The 24,701-nt window shown below is 35.8% G+C and overlaps 1 protein-coding gene across 2 annotated transcripts in view; it reads left to right on the forward strand.

The window, feature by feature from the left end:
- RNF128 (ring finger protein 128) overlaps positions 1-24,701 on the forward strand; it is a 128,947-nt gene extending 104,246 nt beyond the window's left edge. For both annotated transcript variants that reach the window (XM_074323513.1, XM_074323512.1), the window contains exons 3-7: positions 3,068-3,139; positions 6,033-6,115; positions 6,931-7,027; positions 7,878-8,046; positions 23,313-24,701. In XM_074323513.1, coding sequence (XP_074179614.1) covers positions 3,068-3,139; positions 6,033-6,115; positions 6,931-7,027; positions 7,878-8,046; positions 23,313-23,446 — 555 coding nt within the window. In that variant the 3' untranslated portion in view covers positions 23,447-24,701. The remainder of the gene's footprint in view (positions 1-3,067; positions 3,140-6,032; positions 6,116-6,930; positions 7,028-7,877; positions 8,047-23,312) is intronic.

The following is a 24,701-nucleotide window of genomic DNA, read 5'->3' on the forward strand; positions in this document are numbered from 1 at the left end:
TCTTTTCTTTATAAAAGCTCAGCAGGAGTTACTGGAAATATCCAAATTTCCTTTTAAAGGATTTTTTTGTTTATTCCAGGGCTGCTTTGTTAAACATTGGTTTCTACTGTCCTGCAAATCTTTTAGAAATCCTTCATAATCAAGTCCCCTGCTTAGGATCTTCTAGCACCTTGGGTTTTACCTTGTATTTTTGTATCCCCCACTGGTTTCTTTTTTTTTGACATTGGTCTGCATGTAAGTTCTGTTCTCATTGGCGAAGACTTGGCTATTTAAAGCTTCCCTTTGATACCATCCCTCAAATTCATTTGCATTAGTCTTGGATGTAATTAGTTATATATTTAGCATTCGTTCCTAATAAATTGATAAGCACTAGCATTGGAGACTCAGCCATTTATACTGTATTGAATTGAATGTTTTGGAATGAGAAATCAGACTATATAGACTTAATCAAGTAAATATACTAGTGATCTATCACTTCCTTGTGAGTGCATTTTTCCAGTTGTGTCGTAGAACTTGTTGCTTAAACCTAAATCAGAAGTGCTCCAAAGGCAAAGTGCAAAATGATTGTCAAAGACATCATCAACTACATTTTTTTTTTCTTTTCCTGTTTTCTCTTCTTGGCTCTAATTTTTTTTAATCATTTGCATTTTCCTCATCTTGGTGTCTAAATAACTCAAGATCTGTATGAAAAGAAAGTAGTAATGTCTGGAAGTCTAGGCCAGGGCCAGGATCCTGTGGGCATACTGGTTGTTCACTGTAAGGACTGGGTACTATGTGACAAACCGTAGAATCCAGGAGTCGGCAAACCTTCATAAGGTAGCTAAGTTATGGATGGGTGTATTGTAATGGAATCTTGGAATATGAAGAACAGAGTTTCAATAACATATCTATCATTTAGAGTCTGCATGCCCTTTTGGACAAGGGTTTTTTTTGTTCTTGATGTTTTCCAAGCCTCCATTTGCTTATCTTTAAAATGGGGGCATTATCTCCTTAGATAGTTGTTATGATGATTAAATGAGGTAAGATATATAAAAATATTTTTATATTATATAATAATTATATAAACATAAGGAAGTAGTAGTACTAGCTTCCTGGTCCAAGCCTACATCAAAAAAAAAAAAAAAAAAAAAAAGAAAGAAAAAAATCTCAGCAGAAGGAACACTTAACTCTGGGTTTCAGTGGGACTGACACTAACCCAACTCCGAGATTTTAAGCAAGCCATTCCTCCTCTTTGAGCATCAGTTTTCTTACCTGTCAGATTTCAGACTAGGTGAACTTTAAGCATTTTTCTAGCTCTAACGATCCTAAGTGTACTTTCTTTCACTGTCACTCTATTATTTACTTATGACACAAGTAACAAAATAAAAGGAAAATATGTGTGCTCAAAATAGAGTACCATCATAGAATCCCACTTGTGAGTTAACTCACAATAAAGTCCTTAAGTGGGAATGAAAGGACCTCAGTTAGCACCTTTTTCCCTCTGAGGACTGGGCCTTTTAACTGTTTCTGATAAGCTATATTTCCTAGTGAGGTAACAATCTGAGAAGTTTCTGCTGTTCCTGTGACAGCAACGAAATAGTTTGACTAGTTATCTCTTTGGAATTAAGCCACATGCCTTTCACAAAATGATATATAGGAGGTAGGTTTGGGCATTAAGATACTTCCTCACGTACCTATACTCATGGATTATTCCCTTCCAAAATATATTTGCTACAGATATGTATAAACAAGTTACAAGAACCTGTAAGGCTTATTGATGAATGGTACTTTATATTTTCACCTAATAAACATTTTCTCGAGTTCTCGAGTGTCTGCTATATGCCAGACATTATGCTGGATGCTTTACTTATATTATCTTTAATTTTCACATAACCTAGATGTCAGGCGTGGGTGTTCCTGCTAGGGGGGAAGCTACATATAGTGGGATGAGGAAGCTGTTTACATTCTCACAGTGACCTCTGGTTCTGAGTGCCTCATTTTTACTGAATTTCTACCAAGTTTTTTTCTTTTTCTTTTCATTTTGCAGTTCAAAGTAAGAAGACTGCTTATTATTTTGGCATGTTGCACATGCTATATCTCTCTATTCCACACAGCACCCATCCAGGTGTAAAATCTAGCCTCTTCCTCAATTTACACATAAATTATATTCACTTGAAGTATTTCAGTATGTGCTAGATTTTAATGAAAGGGACAGAAGAACTTTTTGTGGCATTACAAATAACTTCAAATTAACACCGAATATCACATACCATCTGGGAGTTTTTTCCTTTGGCCAGTTCACCCCACGAAGGACAATCTCTCATTGATTACTATAGTTCTTATCTTTCCCTCACCTCTTGGATTTCCCCCTATACCCTTCTGATTCAATTATGTATAATATTTTAGTCCTTATTCCCTAAGTGAGCCTGGGGCTTGCCTTTGCATGTCCAGACTCATCTAGGTATATGCTCAGTGGGGGAAAAAAACAGTCCTACCACTTGCAGAATCTACCCTCCTCATAAGGCGATAGTGGTTATAAACAGTATTTTCCCCCCAATACCAAATAACGCTGTCAGAGTTGGTATTAATCCTCATTTTATAGATGAGTAAACAAACTCAAAGGAGTAAATGATTTATCTAAGATTATTAATTTAGCAAGTGACAAAGTCACATTTTGAATCTAGGTCCATTTGAATCCAAATCCTGTGCATTTTCTACCAAGCAAAAAACAGTTCAAAAAAAAAAAAAAATGGGAAAGACATCCTTGAAGGTTCTCTGAGCTTGAAAACAGGAAAATTGCTTTGAAAATTCATAGCATCTGAATTCATTTGTAACAGGGACACGTAGCTTTACCACTGTAGCCAAAAGATACTATTTAAGAAGGTAGGGAAATATAAGTGAAAAATTTCGGTAATTTGAAAAATCCTGCCTGATATCAGATAAATGGGATATTATGGTTAATTGAATCTCATCTTTTAAAATTCATTTAACCTCATAAATATTTATTAATCCTCTACCTTTTTCATTATTTAAAAAAAAAACACATTTTTCTGATACCTGTTTTTTTTTTTTTTTTTTTAAATTACAGAGACAATTAAAGGCTGATGCTAAAAAAGCGATTGGAAGGCTTCAACTACGCACACTGAAACAAGGAGACAAGGTACATTTATGACTTGAAAAGGCTTTTTGTTTTAAAGCAGTGCTTAGCAAGCCATTGTGAAAGCTGGATATTTTTTCCAAGTAGTATTCTCATTGCCATTTATAAACCTTATTGACTTTTTAAAATTTATTTGATGCTGGAAGTAGACTGAATAATGGCCCCCAAAGATATCTAGGTCCTAATTCCTGGAACCTGTGAATGTTACCTTATATGGCAAAAAGGACTTTAGAGGTGTGATTAAATTCAGGATTCTGAGATGGGGAGATTATTCAGGGTTATCCAGATGGGTCCTAAATGTAATCACAATGTTCTTATAAGTGGGAGGAATAGGGAGATTTGACAGTAGGAGATGTGACAATGGAAGCAACAGGTTAGAGTGATGCAAGAAAGGGGCCATGAGCAAGGAATGCTGACAGTCTCTAGAAGCTGGAAAAGGTAAAGAAAGGGATTCTCCCCTGAAGCCTTCAGAAGGAGCCCAGCGCTGCCAACACCTTGATTTTTAGAATTCTGATTTGCAGGACAAGAAGAGAATAAATTGTATTCTTTTAAACTACTAAGTAATGGTAATTTGTTACAGCAACAACAGGAAACTAATACAGTACACTTCAGTATAACTTTACTTGAACATCGATGTTCAGATTTACGACAGTTGAAAACTACCATCAATGTATAAAACACGTATCAAAAAATGTCTATAGAATGTATTGAAATAAAAAAATGCCATTTATAATAGCACTAAAACTATTAAATGCATAGGTATAAATCTTACAAAATATATACAAGATCTATGTACTGAAAGCTGCAAAACACCAAAGAAAGAGAGAAATCAAAGAAGACCTAAATAAGTGGAGAGCTGTACCATGTGCATGGTTCAGAAGACTCAGTATTGTCAAAATATCAATTGCTCCAAAACTGATCTATAGATTCCATGCAGTTTCAATCAAAATCCTAGTTGGAGCTTTTGTAGAAATTGAAAAGTTGATTCTAAGTTTATAAGGAAAAGCAAAAGAATTAGAATAACCAAAACAAGTTTGATAAAAAACAAATTTAGATGCCTCACATTACCTGATTTCCAGGGTTGTTTTAAAGCTACAGTAGTCAAAATATTATGGTATTGAGAAAGGATAGACCTTTAGATCAATGGAACAGAAGAGAGAGTCCAGAAATAGACATCATGTGGTCAATTGATTTTTGTCAAATGTACAAAGGCAATTCAATAAAAAAAGGATAGCCAGTTGTTGGCTCTTCATGTGCAATGATTGGCTATCCATATGCAAAAAAAAATGAACATTAATCCATACTTTATATTCTTTGTAAACATTAACTCAAAATGGATCACAGACTTAAATATAAAACCTAGAATTAAAAAAAAATTTTAGAAGAAAACTTTGGAGAAAAATATCTTCATAACTTGGCTTAGGCAAAGATTACTTAGATGTGCCACCAAAACATGTCCATTAAAGAAAATAATGAGAAATTTAACTTTGTGAAAATTGAGAATTTTTGCTCTTTGAAAGACACTATTAAGAGACTGAAAAGACAAGTGACAGAACGGGAGAAAATATTTCCAAATCCCATATCTGATAAAGAGCTGTACCCAGAATACATAAAAAACACTCAAAAGTCAACGGTAAGAAAACAATCCAGTGAAAAAACTGGGAAAAACTGGACATTTTACTGAAGAATATATATGGATGACAAAAAAGCACATAAAACAATACTCATCATCATTAGTTATTAGGGAAATGCAAATAAAAACCACATGAGATACCACAGCACATTCATGATTTGGACTGTACCAGAGAATGAGAATGGCTAGAAATAATACAACTGACAATACCAAGAGCTGGCCAAGATGTGGAATACCTGGAATTCTCATGCATTCCCTGGTAAGAATACACTATATAGTCAATCTGGAAAACAGGCACTTTCTTTATGAAGTCAAACATACACTTTCCAAAGAACCCAGCAATCTCAATACTAGATAGTCACCCTAGAGGGGAAAAAATATATGTTCACATAAAAACCTGTACATAATTGTTCAGCTTTATTCATAATTACTGAAAACTGGAAAGAACCCAAATGCCTTTCAACTGGTGAATGGATAAACAATGGTGGTATATCCATATCATAGAAAACTATTTAGCAACATAAAGGGGGGACTCTGCCGATACACACAACAAAATGGATGAATCTCAAATGTATTATGTTAAGTGAAAGAAGCCAGACTCAAAGGTTAGGTAATGTATGATTCCATTTGTATGACATTCTGGAAAAGCCAAAACTATAGGAACTTAAAATATTTGTCCAAACTTGCAAGACTATATACTAAAAAGAGTGAATTTTACTGTATGTGAATTATATTTTGATTTTCTTTAAATGGAAAAACATAGCTATAGAATTTATACAAATGACATTTTGTAAATTGAAAAACAGTTTAAATCAATGTTCCATGTTTCCTTTGTCCTGTTCCCCTTTTGGTTGACTTTATTCTTCTAACTTTTTAAGTCTAAATAATTTTATTTTAAATTTCAATTTATATAATACAGTGTTATCAACTATAGTCACCATGTTTTACAGTAGATCCTCAGACCCTATTCATCTTGTAGCTGAAACTTTTTACTTGTATACCAACTTCTCCCTATTTTCTCCAACCCTCACGTCTGGCAACCACTTTTCTGGTCTCTGTTTGCATAAGTTTGACTTTTTTTTTCAGATTCCAATTAACTCTATATAATTTAAAATTGTTATTGAAACATAGTCATGTAGTGATATGACATCCCTCCTTCTATAAGAATTTATGCAATTTAAGTACGTGTATATTCCGATCTTTCTCTGTAGCTTAATGTACTTTTTCTTATCCATCAGTGTAACAATAACTATTTGCTCATAGGAAATTGGCCCAGATGGAGATAGTTGTGCTGTGTGTATTGAACTGTATAAACCAAATGATTTGGTGCGCATCTTAACCTGCAAGTAAGTTTGATGTTCGTATATAGCATCAATAAGAATTGCTGAATTACAAAAATGATTGTAATGGGGAGAAACTATTTTGAATGTTTCCAAATTGATGTGAATAAAGTATTTCTTTTTAGGTTATTTTCATTTAAATATAAGAGAATGCTTTAATTTTTTAATATCATTGAAATTGGTATAAGGCTAATTACATAAAGTTTTCAAAATCTGGTACAATTTGGAAACTAGTTCCATATGAAACTTAGAACCTAGCCAGCACAACAATTTTACATATATATACTGGATTATTTAATTAAAATTCATTCTAAAAATCCTATTAAGGAAAAAACAATCAAGTTATTAGCACTTATTTGAAAGTCTTCATTCTTTTGTTTTTTTATTATCCCTCTCTGGAAAGTTGTTCATAATAGTCTTTCTTTCAGCTATTAAATAGTGGTACTCTTGGAATGTATCACGTTGCCTAAAGTATCACCACAATATTGTGCTCAGTAGGGAACAAGATAATTAAGATCTGAAATACTGAGCAAAGTCTTAGGTCAGGTAGCATCTTGGCCATTTTTCAAGTAATGAGTACTAAAACTATGTCTTTTGAAGCTAGAATAATAGGGCTTTTATATTTAAAAATACCACGTTATGAAATTTCAAAATTTTGCTTGCTTGTCTCCTTAGCATTTATGCTGTAATATGTTTAAAAGGGGAAAAAGCATCTGTTAAAAGACTAAGTAAAATTACAGGGTAACCTGTAGTATATTAGGCAAAGAGTTGCTATTTCATAACTGATAACTAAAGTATGTGTTGTTTTTTTCCTTCATTAGCCATATTTTCCACAAGACATGTGTTGACCCATGGCTGTTAGAACATAGGACTTGCCCCATGTGCAAATGTGACATACTCAAAGCTTTGGGAATTGAGGTAAACATTGCTAAACTATTTATATGAAGGAACTCAAGCTATGTGTTATTTATCTACCTGGGCCTTTGGGAAACTAACATCCTTATTTTTTAGCTATGTAATGTGCCAGCTTTAGAGTTTGTAACAAAAGTTTGATCTATTTATATCATAGTAACAGTGAGGTGCCATGTTGGATCACCTCCATTTTCCTTCTTCCTCCTTTTCCTCAAATGTACTTGTTGTTTGGTCAGATTTTGAAGTAATAACCATTTAAAATACCAACTGGTTTCTGATACCCTATTCTGTTTTTTATTCTCTTACTATTGCATAGCAACCAAACTTAGGAGAATGTATTATTTCAGAAAGTACAATAAATATTAAATTATAATTATATTTGGTAAATGAAAAAAAAACTACCTTTATCATAATACACACAACAGAAAGTCAAGCTCAACAAAATCTTCCCAATTTGAGGAGATATATAGAAGACAGTGATTCTCAATTCCCCTAGGGAATAACATGGTTTTTTTTTTTGTTGTTGTTGTTTTTGTTTTTGTTTTTGTTTTTTTTTTTTTGATTGCCTACCTTGGACCAGGCATTATATTATGAAGTGCTGGGACCACCCAGATGAACATGTCAGATATGGTGACAATCTGCTTGTAACATCTTTTGCCCCTTTGGTGGACCCAGTTACTCTAACTGCTCTGGCAGGGACCAGAAAGAGATTTTTGTGATTGTCAAAAGGGATTATAGGTTTATAAGGCTAAAAGCATTGCTATAATGAGTCACCTAGGAAGAAACTTTGTAGTGATATGGCAAGGAAAAGTGTGTACTCTGACAGTCTTTTAATTTGTTCAAATGCTTTCCAAAGGTGGGTGTTGAAGATGGATCGGTGTCTTTACAAGTCCCTGTGTCCAATGACACATCCAGCAGTGCCTCTCCTCATGAAGAGGATGATCGCAGTGAGACTGCATCATCCGGATATGCTTCAGTTCAGGGAGCAGATGAACCACCTTTGGAGGAACATGTACAGTCAGCAAGTAAGCACCATGCTGAGGGTCAAGTACCCCACAAAGGATCCATTGTGGGTCATAGTCCTGCTTCTTAGCATTTGTTCCATTCATCCATTAACACATTTCAGATTTTTTTCTATAAACAACAATGCACTGCAGGATGCACCCCTACCTTAAGTTAATATACGCATATTCAAATGTACCTGAACCAGATAAAATGCATCAGGAGTGGGTATTATTCACCGAAGCAAAAGATTTATTGTAAAGTTTCTCTCTGATACATTTAAGTGTTGGCTTATTAATATACAAAGACCAAGGAGAAACTTTGAATTTTTGAAGCTGTTGTTTATTGCAGATCAATCAGAAGTTAAGATAAAGAAGTTCTGAAATGATAAAATATAATTCAGTTTACAAAAGCTTGATTTATACACAACTTCTCAGGAACCCATCTTTTGCACAGATCAAAACTAAGAGTGCTGTGTGCTGCCACCTGTTGATTACTTACCATGAAATGAACAAACCTTGAAAAATAAATTGAATACGGTAGTGCCCCCTTATCCTCCATTTTGCTTCCCATGGTTTCAGTTGCCAGTCAACCACAGTCTGAAAATATTAAACTGAAAATTCCAGAAATAAATGGTTTTAAACTGTGCACCATTCTAAGTACCAGGATGAAAGCTCCTGTTGTATATGCTCCCCACCCATTAGTCACTGAGTAGCCACCTTGGTTGTCAGACCAACTATCATAGCATCACAGTGCTTGTGTTAAGGTAACCCTTATAGTAGCCTAATGCTATATGACAATACCTATGTCATTCACCTCACTTCATCTGATCACATAAGGCATTGTATCGTCTCACATCATGACAAGAAGGGTGAGTATAGTACAATAAGATATTTTGAGAGAACATATTCGCATGACTTTTACAGTATATTGTTATAATTGTTCTATTTTTTCTTAGTTATTATTGTTAACCTCTTACTGTACCTAATTTACAAATTATCATAGGTATGTATGTATAGGGGGAAAAAAACACCATCGTATATATAGGGTTCGGTACTATCCACAGTTTCAGGCATCTCTGGGGGTCTTGGAATGTATCCTGTGTGGATACTATATATTATTCTCAAATTCATGTAAATCAGTATTGCAACATAGTCGTGTCATAGCAGTAAATAAATTTTAGGGAATTATGTTACTTTTTTCCTTAGAAAGAGAAAACCCCTATAACAAATTATTTTCCCTTTCTTTGACTTCCACCATTTTCCTGGTTTTTGATGGTGTGAACATTTTTTCTCAATCCTCATTTTGAGATAACCTAATTCTGGCATACAAGTAGGAAAAAAACTAAATGTCAACATGACTTACGAAATGTCAAAAGTCAGCTTCCTGTAACATAAACCTTTGTCCTCTGTAGGCCTATCAGTGCCATAAATACCATTTCTAAAGATGTCATGAGAAATACTGTCATGCAAATGAAAACCTTGTGTTGCGTGTAATCTAATCTTCAGACATATCCTAGACTATAAAGTCGTCATAAGAATCTTAATAATCTCTGGAATATTCTACCTATAATAGAGAATCATTGTCTATTTGTCCCAGATGAGATTTTATTCCCGTAACTGTATGGTAATAGAATTCAGAGAAGATAAAGGAGAGTGTACAAGATAATGTAGTTTATTGCTAGGCTTGTTAAAGTTCCAACCTACTTTTTGTGCTCTGTTCTTATGGAGGAGGGTGGTAAGTAGAAGTTTTTGTAGAGAATTTGAGAAGCAAGTGAAATGATGATCCACGTTCCTCTTCCTGTATTATTTATCTGCATGAATGATAGTAACACACACCCAGGTGCCTCAAACCAGAAACTAAGGCGATCCTTGATTCTTCCCTCTCCCACTTCCAATTGATTCTACATCCTTTTTCTCTAATCCATTCCCTAATTTCCAACCTTAATTTTACAGTCTTAGTTTGAGCCACTATCTTCTCTCTGCCCATTCCATTCCTTCCGCTTTTTCTCCCACAAGAAATCGGGGAAACTCACTTTAACTCCTATTCCTCTTTTAAAACTAAACCCCCTTTGAGAAACCTCCCTTGACTCACATGGGTGGCCGTACTGTCTGCTTCCATAGAACTTCTATCATTGTACTTATTATACTCGATTATATTAAAACTTTTAAAAGTTCCTTTGGGTAGGGACAGTATCCTATTATTTATTATTGTATATCCAGCACCTAGCACAGCCTACCACGTAATAGATACTCAAATAAGTGTTGAATAAATGACCACCTAGAATAGATTTATCTCTGATTATGTATTACTAGTTTGGGAAACTTGCCTATTAACCATTGATTATTATGGTGATAGTTGATTTAAATAACTCTGTAAACATATAATTGATTAGTTCATGACTCTGTGTCCTATCATGTGCTAAGTTCTATTGGAGCACTGGTTTTCTTTTCTTTTTAACATTTTTTTTAAATTTATTTGGCTGACAATTGTTAGTAAAATTACATAGATTTCAGGTGTACAATTCTGTAGTACATCATCCATAAATCCCACTGTGTGTTCACCACCCAGAGTCAGTTCTCCTTCCATCACCATATATTAGATCCCCCTTACCCTCATCTCACACCCCCCACCCCTCTTACCCTCTGGTAACGACTAAACTATTGTCTGTGTATATAAGTTGTTGTTTCTCATTTATTTGTCTTGTTCTTTAGTTGATTTTGATTTATATACCACATATCAGTGAAATCATACGGTTCTCTGCTTTTTCTGTCTGACTTATTTTGGTTAGTATTACACTTTCAAGATCCATCCATGTTTTCACAAATGTTCCTATATCATCTTTTCTTACCGCCGAATAGTATTCCATTGTGTATATATACCACAACTTCTTTATCCATTCATCTATCGAAGGACATTTTGGTTGTTTCCATGTCTTGGCCACCGTAAACAAAGCTGCAATGAACATTGGAGCACACGTGTCTTTATGTATAAATGTTTTCAGATTTTTTGGGTAGATACCCAGGAGAGGGATTGCTGGGTCATATGGTAATTCTATTCGTAATTTTTTGAGGAACCTCCACACTGCCTTCCATAACGGCTGCACCAGTCTGCATTCCCACCAACAGTGTATGAGGGTTCCTTTTTCTCCACAGCCTCTCCAACACTTGTTACTATTTGTCTTGTTGATGATAGCCATTCTGACTGGGGTGAGGTGATATCTCATTGTGGTTTTGATTTGCATTTCTCTGATGATTAGTGATGTTGAGCATTTTTTCATATGTCTATTTGCCATTTGTATGTCCTCTTTGGAGAAATGTCTCTTCAGGTCCTCTGCCCATTTTTCAATTGGGTTGTTTGTTTTTTGTTGTTGAGTTTCATGAGTTCCTTGTATATTTTGGATATTAGCCCCTTATCGGAGGCACTGTTTGCAAAAATCTTCTCCCATTCAGTTGGTGGCCTCTTTATTTTGTTGATGGTTTCTTTTGCTGTGCAGAAGCTTTTAATTTTCATATAGTCCTATTCGTTTATTTTAGCTTTTACTTCCATTGCCTTTGGTTCAAATTCATAAAATGCTCTTTGAACCCAAGGCCCATAAGTTTAGTACCTATGTTTTCTTCTATGCAGTTTATTGTGTCAGGTCTTATGCTTAAGTCTTTGATCCATTTTGAATTAATTTTGGTACATGGTGACAGATAGCAGTCCAGTTTCATTCTTTTGCACGTGGCTATCCAATTCTCCCAGCACCATTTATTGAAGAGGCTGTCTTTCCTCCATTGTATGTTTTTAGCTTCTTTGTCAAAAATTATCTGTCCATATTTATGTGGTTTTATTTCTGGGTTCTCAATTCTATTCCATTGGTCTATGTGTCTGTTTTTCTGCCAATACCATGCTGTTTTGATTATTGCAGCCCTGTAGTACAAGCCAGAGTCAGGAAGTGTGATACTTTCATTATTGTTCTTCTTTCTTAAGATTGCTTTGGCTATTCTGGGTCTTTTGTGGTTCCAAACAAATCTGATGATTTTTTGTTCTATTTCTTTAAAAAATGCCTTTGGGATTTGATGGGGATTGCATGGAATCTGTATATTGCTATGGGTAACATGGTCATTTTAACTATGTTGATGCTTCCAATCCATGAGCATGGAATGTCTTTCCATTTCTTTGTGTCTTCTTCAATTTCTTTCAAAATGTCTATAGTTTTCAGCATATAGGTCTTTCACATCCTTGGTTAAGTTTATTCCTAGGTATTTTATTCTTTTTGCTGCAATTGCAAAAGGAATTGTTTTTGTATTTCTTTTCTGAGATTTCATTGTTAGTATATAGGAAGGCAATGGACTTTTGTACGTTGATTTTGTAGCCAGCAACTTTACTGTATTCGTTGATTGTTTCTAATAGCTTTTTGGTGGAGTCTTTAGGGTTTTCTATATATAGCATCATGTCATCTGCAAAGAGTGATAATTTAACTTCTTCATTCCCAATTTGGATGCCTTTTATTTCTTTCTCTTGCCTGATTGCTCTGGCAAGGACTTCCAACACTATGTTGAAAAGCAGAGGTGATAGGGGACAGCCCTGTCGTGTTCCTGAACGTAGAGCAAAGGGCTTCAGTTTTTCACCATTAATTATGAGATTAGCTGAGGGCTTGTCATATATGGCCTTTATTATGTTAAGGTATTTTCCTTCTATACCTATTTTATTAAGTGTTTTAATCATAAATGGATGTTGTATCTTGTCAAATGCTTTTTCTGCATCAATTGATATAATCATATGATTTTTGTCCTTTATTTTGTTTATGTGATGTATCACATTGATGGATTTGCGGATGTTGAACCATCCTTGTGCCCTGAGGATGAACCCTACTTGGTCATGATGAATAATCTTTCTAATGCATTGTTGTATTCGATTTGCTAGAATTTTGTTTAGGATTTTTGCATCTGTATTCATCAGAGATATTGGTCTGTAGTTTTCTTTTTTTGTGTTGTCCTTACCAGGTTTTGGTATCAGGGTAATGTTGGCCTCATAAAATGAGTTAGGGAGTACTGTCTCTTCTTCAATTTTTGGAAGAGTTTGAGCAGGATTGGTATTAGATCCTCTTTGAAGGTTTGGTAGAATTCACTAGTGAAGCCATCTGGTCCCGGACTTTTGCTTTTGGGAAGGTTTTGGATGACTGATTCAATTTCGTTACTGGTGATCGGTCTGTTTAGATTTTCCAGTTCTTCATGGTTCAGTCTTGGAAGGCTATATGTTTCTAAGAACTTGTCCATTTCTTCTAGGTTATTGAATTTGGTGGCATATAGTCCTTCATAGTATTCTTGGATGATCCTTTGTATTTCTGTGGTGTCCGTGATAACTTCCCCTTTTTCATTTCTGATTTTGTTAATTTGTGTCTTCTCTCTTTTTATCTTAGTGAGTCTAGCCAAGGGTTTGTCAATTTTGTTAATCTTTTCAAAGAACCAGCTCTTTGTCACATTAATTTTTTTATTGTCTTTTTGTTCTCTATTTCATTTAGTTCTGCTCTGATTTTTGTTATTTCCTTTCTTCTGCTGACCTTGGGTTTCAGTTGTTCTTCTTTTTCTAGTTCTTTAAGATGTTACATGAGGTTATTTATTTGGGATTTCTCTTGTTTCTTGAGATAGGCCTGTAATGATATAAATTTCCTCTTAAAACTGCTTTCGCTGCATCCCCAAAATTTTGGTAGGATGTATTTTCATTGTCATTTGTTTCTATGTATCTTTTGATCTCTCCTCTAATTTCTTCTTTGACCCAGTCATTCTTTAAAAGTATGTTGTTTAATCTCCATGTATTTGTGTTTTTCCTGCTTTCTTTTTGCAGTTGATATCCAATTTCAAAGCCTTGTGATCAGAGAATATGCTTGGTATGATTTCAATCTTCTTAAATTTGCTGAGGCTGATTTTATGTCCCAATATATGGTCTATCCTTGAGAATGTTCCATGTACACTAGAAAAGAATGTATAGTCTGATGTTTTAGGATGAAGTGCTCTATAAATGTCAATTATGTCCATTTCATCTGATGTGTCGTTTAGGGCTGCTATTTCGTTATTTATTTTTGTTTGGATGATCTATCCATAGCTGTCAATGATGTATTTAAGTCCCCTAGTATAATTGTGTTTTGGTCAATTTCTCCCTTTAGTTCTGTTAGTAGTTGCTTGGTATATTTCGGTGCTCCCTGATTGGGGGCATAAATATTGATGACTGTTATGTCTTCCTGTTGTATAGTCCCCTTTACCATTATGAAATGTCCATCTTTGTCTCTTGTTGTCTTTTTCACCCTGAAGTCTGTTTCATCTGATATCATTATGGCTACACCTGATTTTGTCTGGGTACCATTTGCTTTGAGTGTCAATTTCCACCCTTTCACTTTGAGTCTATGCTTGTCCTTGTAGCTGAGATGTGTCTCTTGGAGACAGCATATGGTTGGGTTTAGTTTTTTGATCCAATCTGCTACTCTGTGCCTTTTTATTGGTGAGTTCAGTCCATTTACATTTAGGGTGATTATTGATATGTGAGGATTTCCTGTCATTCTATCTTTAGTTTTCTGGTAAGGCTGTGTCTCCATTGTTTCTTTGCCTTTTTTGTTGTCTATTATTTCTGTGTGGTGGTATTCTATGATGTTTCCCTCTGTTTCTTCTTTTATTACAGTATATATTTCAGTTCTGGATTTTTTTGAGTGGTTACCCTTAAGTTTATGTAAAAGAAAGTTTGATATTTAGAGTATTCCATTTTCTTCAGCACGCTTACTTTCTCCATTCCCATATTCGGTTCAGGCCTTTACTCTCCCCTTTTTATGTTTTGGTTGCCACAAATTGTCCCTGTTGATGGTGGTCGAATAGCCTCCTTTAGTATTTCTTGTAGTGCAGGTCGTGTATTAGAAAATTCCCTCAGCTTCTGTATGTCTGGAAAGGTCTTTATTCCTCCTTCATATCTAAAGGATATCTTTGCTGGATATATTATTCTTGGCTCATAATTTCTCTCTTTCAATAGTTTGAATATTTGGTTCCACTCCCTCCTGGCTTGTAGAGTTTCTGCTGAAAAATCTGATGATAATCTAATGGGCTTTCCTTTGTATGTTACCATCTTCTTTTCCCTGGCTGCCTTGAGGATTCTCTCTTTGTCGTTGATTTTAGACAGCTTCAATACAATGTGCCTTGGAGACGACCTGTTGGGATTGAGGTAATTAGGTGTTCTATTTGCTTCTTGGATTCGAGGATCCAGTTCTGTCCACAAGTTTGGGAAGTTCTCATCAACAATTTGTTTGAATATATTCTCTGTTCCTTCTCTCTTTCTTCTCCTTCTGGTATGCCCATTATTCTTATATTGCTCTTTCTGATGGAGTCAGAAAGTTCTTGTAGAGTTCTTTCATTTCTTTTAAGTCTCAAGTCTCTTTCTTCTTCCATCTGTGTAATTTCCAGGTTTCTATCTTTGATGTCACTGATTCTTTCCTCCATCTGGTCAACTCTACTACCTAAGCTGGTTATTTCATTCTTAATTTCTTCTATTGAGTTCTTAATCTCCAGAAATTCTATTTGGTTCTTTTTTTAAATTTCAATCTCTTTCTTAAAATGCTCATGTTGTTCTTTGATTGTGTTTCTGAGTTCATTAAACTGCCTTTCTGTGTTTTCTTGCATCTTGTTGAGTTTTTTCGGAACTGCATTCTTGAATTCTCTGTCATTTTAGTCACATATTTCCATATCTTTAAGTTCCTTTTCTAGATACTTTTCACTTTCTTTCTGAGCTGTCTTTTTGCCTTGGTTATTCCTGGCAATTACTGATTTATTATTTATCTTCCTAGACATCTACAGGAGTGGCTTCTGCAATAGGTTGATAGGAAGAGGTCTTTCTTTTGTTTTCCAGTACTTGTTGGTAGAATGTTTTATTTTCTCTCCGACTGCAGCCCTTTTTTTCCTCTCTCACACGGTAGTGCTATATTTTCTCTGCACTATTCCAGCTTCTCACACAATGGGGGGATTCCCTGGGAGACGGCCTTCTCCTCTGTTAATAGTTTGCCTGGGTCACAGAGCGCAGTGTCCGTGTGGGTATTTGGATAGCTTTTCAAGTGCCAAAGCTCTTCCTGCACCAGATTCAGAGCCCATATGTTTTAGCAGTTCTGTTTACTCCTGCAGGGATCCGCCCAGATAGGTGGGGCCAGGGGCGGTGTGAGTTGTGAGAGGTGGCCAAGAGCAATGGCGGCGACCACCACCACAGCCGGTCCTGCTTCCACAGCTGCCTCCCCTTTGCTGCAACTAGTTGGGCTGTGAATTTGTGTCTGCAGTCCACATTTCTCAGAACAGCAAGAGTTCTGTTCTTGTGATCTGACACTGCTACTGTTCTGCTTCTAGCACCGGGCAGGTGGGGGTGGGGCGAGCTCTGGGAGGGTAGGGTGGGGGCGGCTAGTCTCAGTGCCTAAGGCTTCCATTTTCTGCTCGGCAGTGAGGGCTTAAACCACCTGTGGGGACAGAGACCTAGAAAGTAGTTTACAGGCTCTTGGCCTCACATGGAAGGGTGCTGGCTCGGGTGGTGGATGGCCATCAGCTGTGGCTGATTGTTCCTCAGCTGTATCCAGGTAGCCAATTGGCCGCGAATATAACTGCTGCGGCTACCGAGGAACAGAGCCGAGGAGAGTGGAGGAGAGTCGTTGGTCGGTTGGCAGAAAAACGGACAGCAGTTCTCACGTCCGGTGAACCCAGCCTCCAGTGAGACCATAGTGGTATGACTCCCCTACCTATGGCTCCATTGGTATTCCTTTTTGGCCTCACCATATCCTGCATTTTTATGTGGGGAGCGGGAGCAGAGACCCCGCAGGCCTCCCCGCACGACACATGGCGCATCGAGCAGGGTCTCCCGCACGACACCACCTTTTTCAGCCTTCTTCCCTCAGTCTTTCCTCCGAGGTCTCTGCCATGAGTGTTGGGTTCAGCCGTGTTATATGCTGCCTCCTCAGCCCTTGGGCCATAAGCGGAGCCCTAGCAGTCTGAGTTCTTCCCTCTCCCGCAGCTGCGGTAGTTCCGGGATGCAGCAAGCTCGGAGCACTGAGCTAGGTCTGCATCCTTTGCCCCGCGCTGCTCCGTCTCCACACTTCTCCCTTCCCTCCTCCCCGCTGGCGCGATTCCCCCACCTTTAGGTGAATTCAGTAGTGGGCCTCTTCGTCTTGCCTGTCTGCTGTGCAGGGAGACCTTTGTGGAATTATTGTTGTTCGATTAGTTGTAAATTCCAGTGGAGCTTTACAGAGGTTCACCTCACGCTGCTATTTTGATGATGTCTCTGGGAGCATTGGTTTTCAAACCTAAGCACCCATCAGATCACCGGGAGGGCTTGTTAAAATAGAGTAGCTACAAATTTCTGACTCAGTAGATCTGAGGTGGGGCCTGAGAATTTTCATTTCTAAACAATTCCGAGGTGATAATGATCCTAGTGGTCCTGGGACCACACTTTGAGAACCACTGAATAAGGCCCTTAGTTCATAACCCTGGCTGCACATTTGAATCACTCAAAAAAGCTTTAAACATTAGCAATGCCTGGGCTCTACTCCAGAATAGTTAAATCAGAATCCATATGGGGTGGGACCAAGACCAGGTTTTTTTTTAATTTTATTAATTTTAATTTCAAGTAATTTCAGGCTGAGTCAAAAAAAAGTTTCAAAAATAATACAAAGAATGACCATATATCCATCACCCATCTTTTCAACATGTTAACATCTTGTATAAACATATACAGTGATCAAAACCAGGAAATTAACTGATAAAATATCAACAAAACTACTGATGTTACTGAAATTTCACCAATTAACCTACTAATGTCCTTTTTCTATCCCAGGATCCCACGTTGCATTTCCTTCCCCATCCCCGCCAGGTTTATTGAGATATACATACTTGACATGCAACATTGTGTAAGTTTAAGGTGTACAACATGATGATTTGATACACATATATATTGCAAAATGATTACCACACTACTGTTGGTTAAAAAAATAATCGTCTCACATAGTTATAAAAATTTTGTGTGTGATGAAAATATTTAAGATCTCTCTTAGCTACTTTCAAGTATATAATACAGTATTAACTGTAGTCACCATGTAGTACATTAGATCCCCAGAACTTATTTATCTTTTTTTTAAATGTATCTCCATGTTTTGTTCGATAGTTTATACTTTTTTTTTTTTAATTATTAGGGAAGGGGAACAGGACTTTGTTGGGGAACAGTGTGTACTTCCAGGACTTTTTTCCAACTCAAGTTTTTGTCCTTACAGTCTTAGTTGTGGAGGGTGCTGTTCAGCTTCAAGTTGTTGTCCTTTCAGTCTTAGTTGTGGAGGGTGCATCTCAGCTCCAGGTCCAGTTGCCGTTGCTAGTTGCAGGGGGCGCAGCCCACCATTCCTTGCAGGAGTCGAACCAGCAACCTTTGTGGTTGAGAGGACACGGTCCAACCAACTGAACCATCCGGGAGCTCAGCGGCAGCTCAGTTCAAGGTGCCGTGTTCAATTTTAGTTGCAGGGGGCGCTGCCCACCATCCCTTGCGGGAGTCGAGGAGTTGAACTGGCAACCTTGTGGTTGAGAGGATGCGCTCCAACCAACTGAGCCATTCGGGAGGCAGCTCAGCTCAAGGTGCCGTGTTCAATTTCAGTTGCAGGGGGCGCTCCCCACCATCCCTTGCAGGATTTGAGGAATTGAACTGGCACTTTGTGGTTGAGAGCCCACTGGTCCATGTGGGAATCGAACCGGCAGCCTTCGGAGTTAGCAGCATGGAGCTCTAACCGCCTGAGCCACTGGGCCGGCCCTTATTTATCTTATAACATGAAGCTTGTACCCTTTAACCAACATCTCCCCATTTCCCCTATCCTCCAGCCCCTAGCAATCATCATCATACTCTCCGTTTCTATGAGTTCAGCTTTTTTTTTTTTTTAAGATTCGACATATAAGTGAGGTTATATAATATTTGTCTTTCTCTGTTTGAGTTATTTCACTTAGCAGAATGCCCTCAAGTTCCATCCATGTTGTTGTAAACAGCTGGATTTCCTTGTTTCTCATAGCTGAACAATATTCTGTATTCCAGGGGTGCCAAAAAATGTATACACATGACTTGTATTCATCTTTTGTTATCAATGTATATTGAGTATTACAATTTTAATACAGTTTTTTTCCTTTCTTAAAATATGGATACATTTTTTTGGCACCCTCTGTATATAATCACATTTTTTTTATCCGTTCATCTGTCAGTGGACACAGGTTGTTTCCATGTCTTGGCTATAATGAATAATGCTGTAGTGAACATGGAGATGCAGATATCGCTTTGAGATAGTGATTTCATTTCTTTCAGATATATACCCAGAAATGGAATTGCTGGATCATGTGGTAGTTCTGTTTTTAATATTTTGAGGAACCTCCATACTGTTTTCCATAGCGGCTATACCAATTTACATTCCTACCAATAGTGCCTTAAGATTTTCTTTTCTCTACATTTTTGCCAACACTTACCTCTTGTCTGTTTGATAATAGCTATCCTAACAAGTGTGAGGAGATATCTCATTTTGATTTTGATTTGCATTTCCCTGATGATTAGTGATGTTGAGCATCTTTTCATGTAACTGTTGGCCATTTGTATGTGTGCTTTGGAAAAATATCTATTCAATTCCTCTGACCATTTTTTAAAATGGATTACTTGTTTTTTTGCTATTGAGTTGTGTGAGTTCCTTATATTTTTTGGATGTTAACCCCTTATCTAATACATGGTTTGCAGACAATTTTTCCCATCCTGTAAGTTCCTTCTCCATTCTGTTGATTGTTTCTTTGCTGTGCAGAAGCTTTTTCATTTGATATAGTCCCAGTTTTTTATTTCTGGTGGTGTTGCTTACCAAAAACATTGTTGGTAAGGCCAATGTCAAGGAGCTTTTTCGCTATGTTTTCATCTAGGAGTTTTATGGTTTCAGTTCTTGTGTTTAAATCCTTAATCCATTTTGAGTTCATTTTTGTGAATGGTGTTAGGTAGGGGTCCAATTTCATTCTACTGCATGTGAATATCCGGTTTACCCAATACCATTTATTAAAAATACTATCTTTTTCGCATTGAGTACTTGGCTCCCTTGTCAAATATTAGTTGACTGCATGTCCATGGGTTTACATCTGGGCTCTCAGTTCTGTTTTATTGATCTATGTGTTTGTTTCTATGCCAGTGCTGTTTTGATTACTATAGCTTTGTAGTAGTTTGAAATCAGGAAATGTGATGCCTCCCACTTTGCACTTCTTTCTCAGGATTGCTTTGCCTATCTGGGGTCTTTTATCATTCTATATAAATTTTAGGATAGTTTTTTTCTATTTCTGTGAAAAATGCCATTGGAATTTTGATAGGGATTGCATTGAATCTATAATGGCTTTGGGTAGTATGGACATTTTAACAATATTAATTGATCTGATACATGAACAGGGGATCTTTCCATTTATTTGTGTCTTTTTCAGTATCATTCATCAATGTCTTACAGTTTTCATTGTACAGGTTTTTCACCTTCTTGGTTAAATTTATTCGTAATATTTTATTGTTTTTGATGCTATTGTAAATAGGATTTTCTTTATTTTGCTTTAGATATTTCATTGTTAGTATATAGAAATGCGACTGATTTTTGCATGTTGATTTTGTATCCTGCAATAGTCGTGTGGTGGAGTCTTTAGCATTTTCTCTATATAAGGTCATATCATCTGGATACAGAGACAGTTTTACTTCTTCCTTTCTGATTTTAAGGGCTCTTACTTCTTTTTCTTGACTAATCGCTTTGGCTATGACTTCCAGTACTATGTTGAATAGAAGTGGTGACAGTGAGTACCCTTGTCTTATTCCTGATTTTAGGGGGAAAACATGCAGCTTTTCATCATTGAGTAAGATATTAGCATTTGTTATATATGGCCTTTATTATGTTTGGGTATGTTCCTTCTGTAACCAAATTGTTGAGAGGTCCACATTGTATTTCGTTGTAATTGCTTCTTAGTTTCTAATCTTAGTTTCAAAGACTAAAGACTGTTCCTTAGTCTTTGTCTTTCATGACCTTGACACTTTTGAAGACTACTAGTCAGTTATTTTGTAGAATGTCCCTCAATTTCAATTCCTCTGCCATTTCCCAATGGTTAAATTCCTTGTCCTTTTCTATATGGGGCAAGAATATCACAGAAATTATGTCATGCCCTTCTCTGCCTCTTACCATATAATGAGACACATGATGTCCATTTCTTATTACTGATGGTTTTAACTTTGCTCAATTGGTTAAGGTGGTATCTGCCAAGATTCTCCTTTCAAAGTTACTATTCTTTTTCCTTCATAATCATCAATTATCGTATAGAGAGACACTTGGAGACTATGCAAATATCCTGTTTCTTATCATACTTTTACTCACTAATTTTAGCAATCATTGATGCTCCTTGATTGCAATAATTACTATGGAAGTGTGTGCCAATGGTGATTTTTTTTATTTCCATCCTTCTTTCTACATTAAGTTTCTATTTAAAGGAAGAGCTATCTTTCTTTCATTTATTTATTCAATTATTTATTTATAATAGTATAGATTCATAGGTATTTCTTTTATTCTATAATGTTATTCTCATGATTTATTCATTGCTTAAATTATCCTTGACTTGGTCATTGAGAACTCCCTCAAGTTGGTTTCTGTTTTCTTTTAACACACTCCATCTTTTTTCTTTTTTTTGTTGAGCACTTCCTTACTTTCTGGCACCACAAAATGTTCTAGGCCAGGGATTGGCAAACTTGTTCTGTAAAGGGCAACATAGTAAATATTTTAGGCTTTCAAGGCCATAAGTCTCTCTTGCATTTTTTGTTTGTCTTACAGCCTTTTAAAAGTATGAAAACCACTATTAGCTATGGATTTGGCTTGCAAGCTATAGATTGCTGACCTCTAGGCTAGAATCTAGGTTAATCTTATACTCTCCTTGCCGTAGCCCTTGAATCAGTCATTTTTTTCAAGGGGCCTTTTATGTATTTCAAAACCAAGATCTAGGCACTAGGTATGCTCATTGCTATTGGGGTGTGATTGCTGTTAGTCCTTTTAATGAACAAAGGTAGGAAATATGTGTATATACTCACACAAATATACACACTCATCTACATACCGTGTTTCCCTGAAAATAAGACCTAGCCAGACAATCATCTCTAATGCATCTTTTGGAGCAAAAATTAATATAAGACTTGGTGATATGATATGATATGATACCCAGTCTTATAATAAAATAAGACCTGGTCTTATATTAATTTTTTATCCAAAAGATGCATTAGAGCTGATTGTCCGGCTAGGTCTTTTTTTCGGGGAAACATGGTACATAATTCAATCTATCTATCTATCTATCTGTCTATCTATCTATCTATCTATCTATCTATATATCTATATTATCTATCTATCTATCTGAAAAACAGTGAGCACATACTGAGACATCTGATTCCAATCCAACAATACAGAGTTTATTCTAGCCTTCCCTTTTCTTTATTTGTAATTTCCCTCTCACTAACAGTGAGAAACCTGGCTCTCATTATCTACAATACAGTAACTTATTTGTTCAATCCTAGAACACACATAAAATAATTTCAATATTGCTAACTCACAACACTGTGAAAAACAATTTCACTAACTAGTGTACAGTTCTTTTTGTTTTTAGCCTTATACGATGTAGTCAGAATACTGTTTCCAAAGTTACTTAAGTTAATTGTTTTTTTTTCAAGTTTATTGGGGTGACAATTGTTAGTAAAGTTACATAAATTTCAGGTATACAATTCTTCAAAATGGTTATACATTTAATGGTTATATTATATAATTACGTTCATTTATTACCGTTTGTATTCCATTTGGGGCACTCTCCCCAACTTTCTGTTTTGTTTTTTTTTTGTTTTTGTTTTTTATCTGTCTGCCTATCTATCTATGCACTTGAAAAAGCATAGGTGATTTTTTATAGTGCTCATATGATTGAAATGTGAAGCTAGGTTTAAGAACTTGTGTTTAGGACAGAGAAGAAGCAGAAGGCATAACTTTTGCTCTTAAGGAGGCTATAATCTAGGAAGATGTTAGCACACATGTGAATTTAAAAAAGACCAATTGTAAATATAATAATGCCATATGTGCTTTATGTAAGTCATGGCATAAATCATATAATTATTAAAGGAACAGGGAATGAATGTAATAATCAGAGTATGGTGGAATTAGACAAGAAAGGCTTCTTAGACTTGAGTGTTGAATATTGTTTGAAAGAAGAGAAAGGTAGTATCATCCTAAAATTGCTATTTCTTTCTAAAGATGAAAATCTACAGCTGGTAAACCATGAAGCAAGTTCCGTGGCAGTGGATGTTGTTCCTCATATTGACAACCCAACCTTTGAAGAAGATGAAACTCCTGATCAAGTGACTGCTGTTCGAGAAATTAAATCATAAAATCTGTGTCAATAGAAAACTTGAACTTTTAGTAATAACAGAGCTGCCAATCGGCCTAGTTTACTATTAATGAACTGGATAAATGTAATAAAATAAGAATGATACTGAAAGTGCTGAGATGACTAATATTATGCTATAGTTAAATGGCTTAAAATATTTAATCTATTAATTTTTTCCCACAAACTCATGTTTTTCATAGGCAAGTTTCTTCTCAATAGTGATAGCAAGATTTTTAAACATTCAAAACTCTCTTCAAGTAGTCATGTTTTTCATTTATAAAAATTTTCTTATAAAAACCTGTTGCTTTTAAAATGTGAAGTAGCTATAATCACTTTATTTTATGATAGTATCTTAATTAAAAATACTACTACTTTAGCTTGGGCTATATGTGTCAGGGTTTTTCTCCAGGTGCTTATATTGATCTGGAATTGTATTGTAAAAAGCAATGCAAACTTAGGTTAGTACTTCATGAAATGTCTATTTAAGCTACATTAAGTTGATAGAACAAGATTAAAGGAAAATATTCATTTTAACTATTTCTTGTTTTTTAAATTAGGCTAAATATACTTCATGTAAGTGTCAAGCATAGTTTATCAGAGAATATGGACTGGACTGAATTGATTGGTATATTAGTGACACAGATTTGACAAGTTTCCTTACTAAAATGTTGTATAACTATTTCTCAAACTTATGTGATTTTCATAAGCAGAGTATATAAATTATACTACTTGAAAATAAGTCACACAAAATTGGTAATTGATCTTTGTGTATGAGTTAGCCTGAAGAAATCAGTCTGTAGAAAATGTTTTCCAAACAACATTGACTTTGAAAATTGGGTTTACATTCTACCTTAATGTGCTAAAATTACATTAGGTAAACTAAAATTCTGTCCATGTAGCTATAAATTTCGTGAATGCATTTTCTTGGTGTTTGAAAAAGAATTGGGGGACAGGGGAGAATTCCAGGTGCCTTAATATAAAGTTTGAAGTTTCATCCACCAAAGTTAAATAGAACTATTTAAAAATGCACTTTATTTTTATTCTGTGTGGCTTATCTTTGGTTTTAGAGTTTTGTTTCCAGTGCAAATTCCAGCAGAATTTAGGTAAAGACACAACAGACGTGTATTTTTGTTTGCTAAATGTAGAATGGATGAAACCATTGCATTCTTGTACACTGATTTGAAATGCTGTAAATATATCCCGATTTGTATTGATTCTATTTAAATATAAAATGTAAATAAAATATTCCAATAAAA

The sequence above is a fragment of the Rhinolophus sinicus genome, chromosome X (genome assembly GCF_036562045.2).
Source record: "Rhinolophus sinicus isolate RSC01 chromosome X, ASM3656204v1, whole genome shotgun sequence".
Lineage (NCBI taxonomy): Eukaryota > Metazoa > Chordata > Mammalia > Chiroptera > Rhinolophidae > Rhinolophus > Rhinolophus sinicus.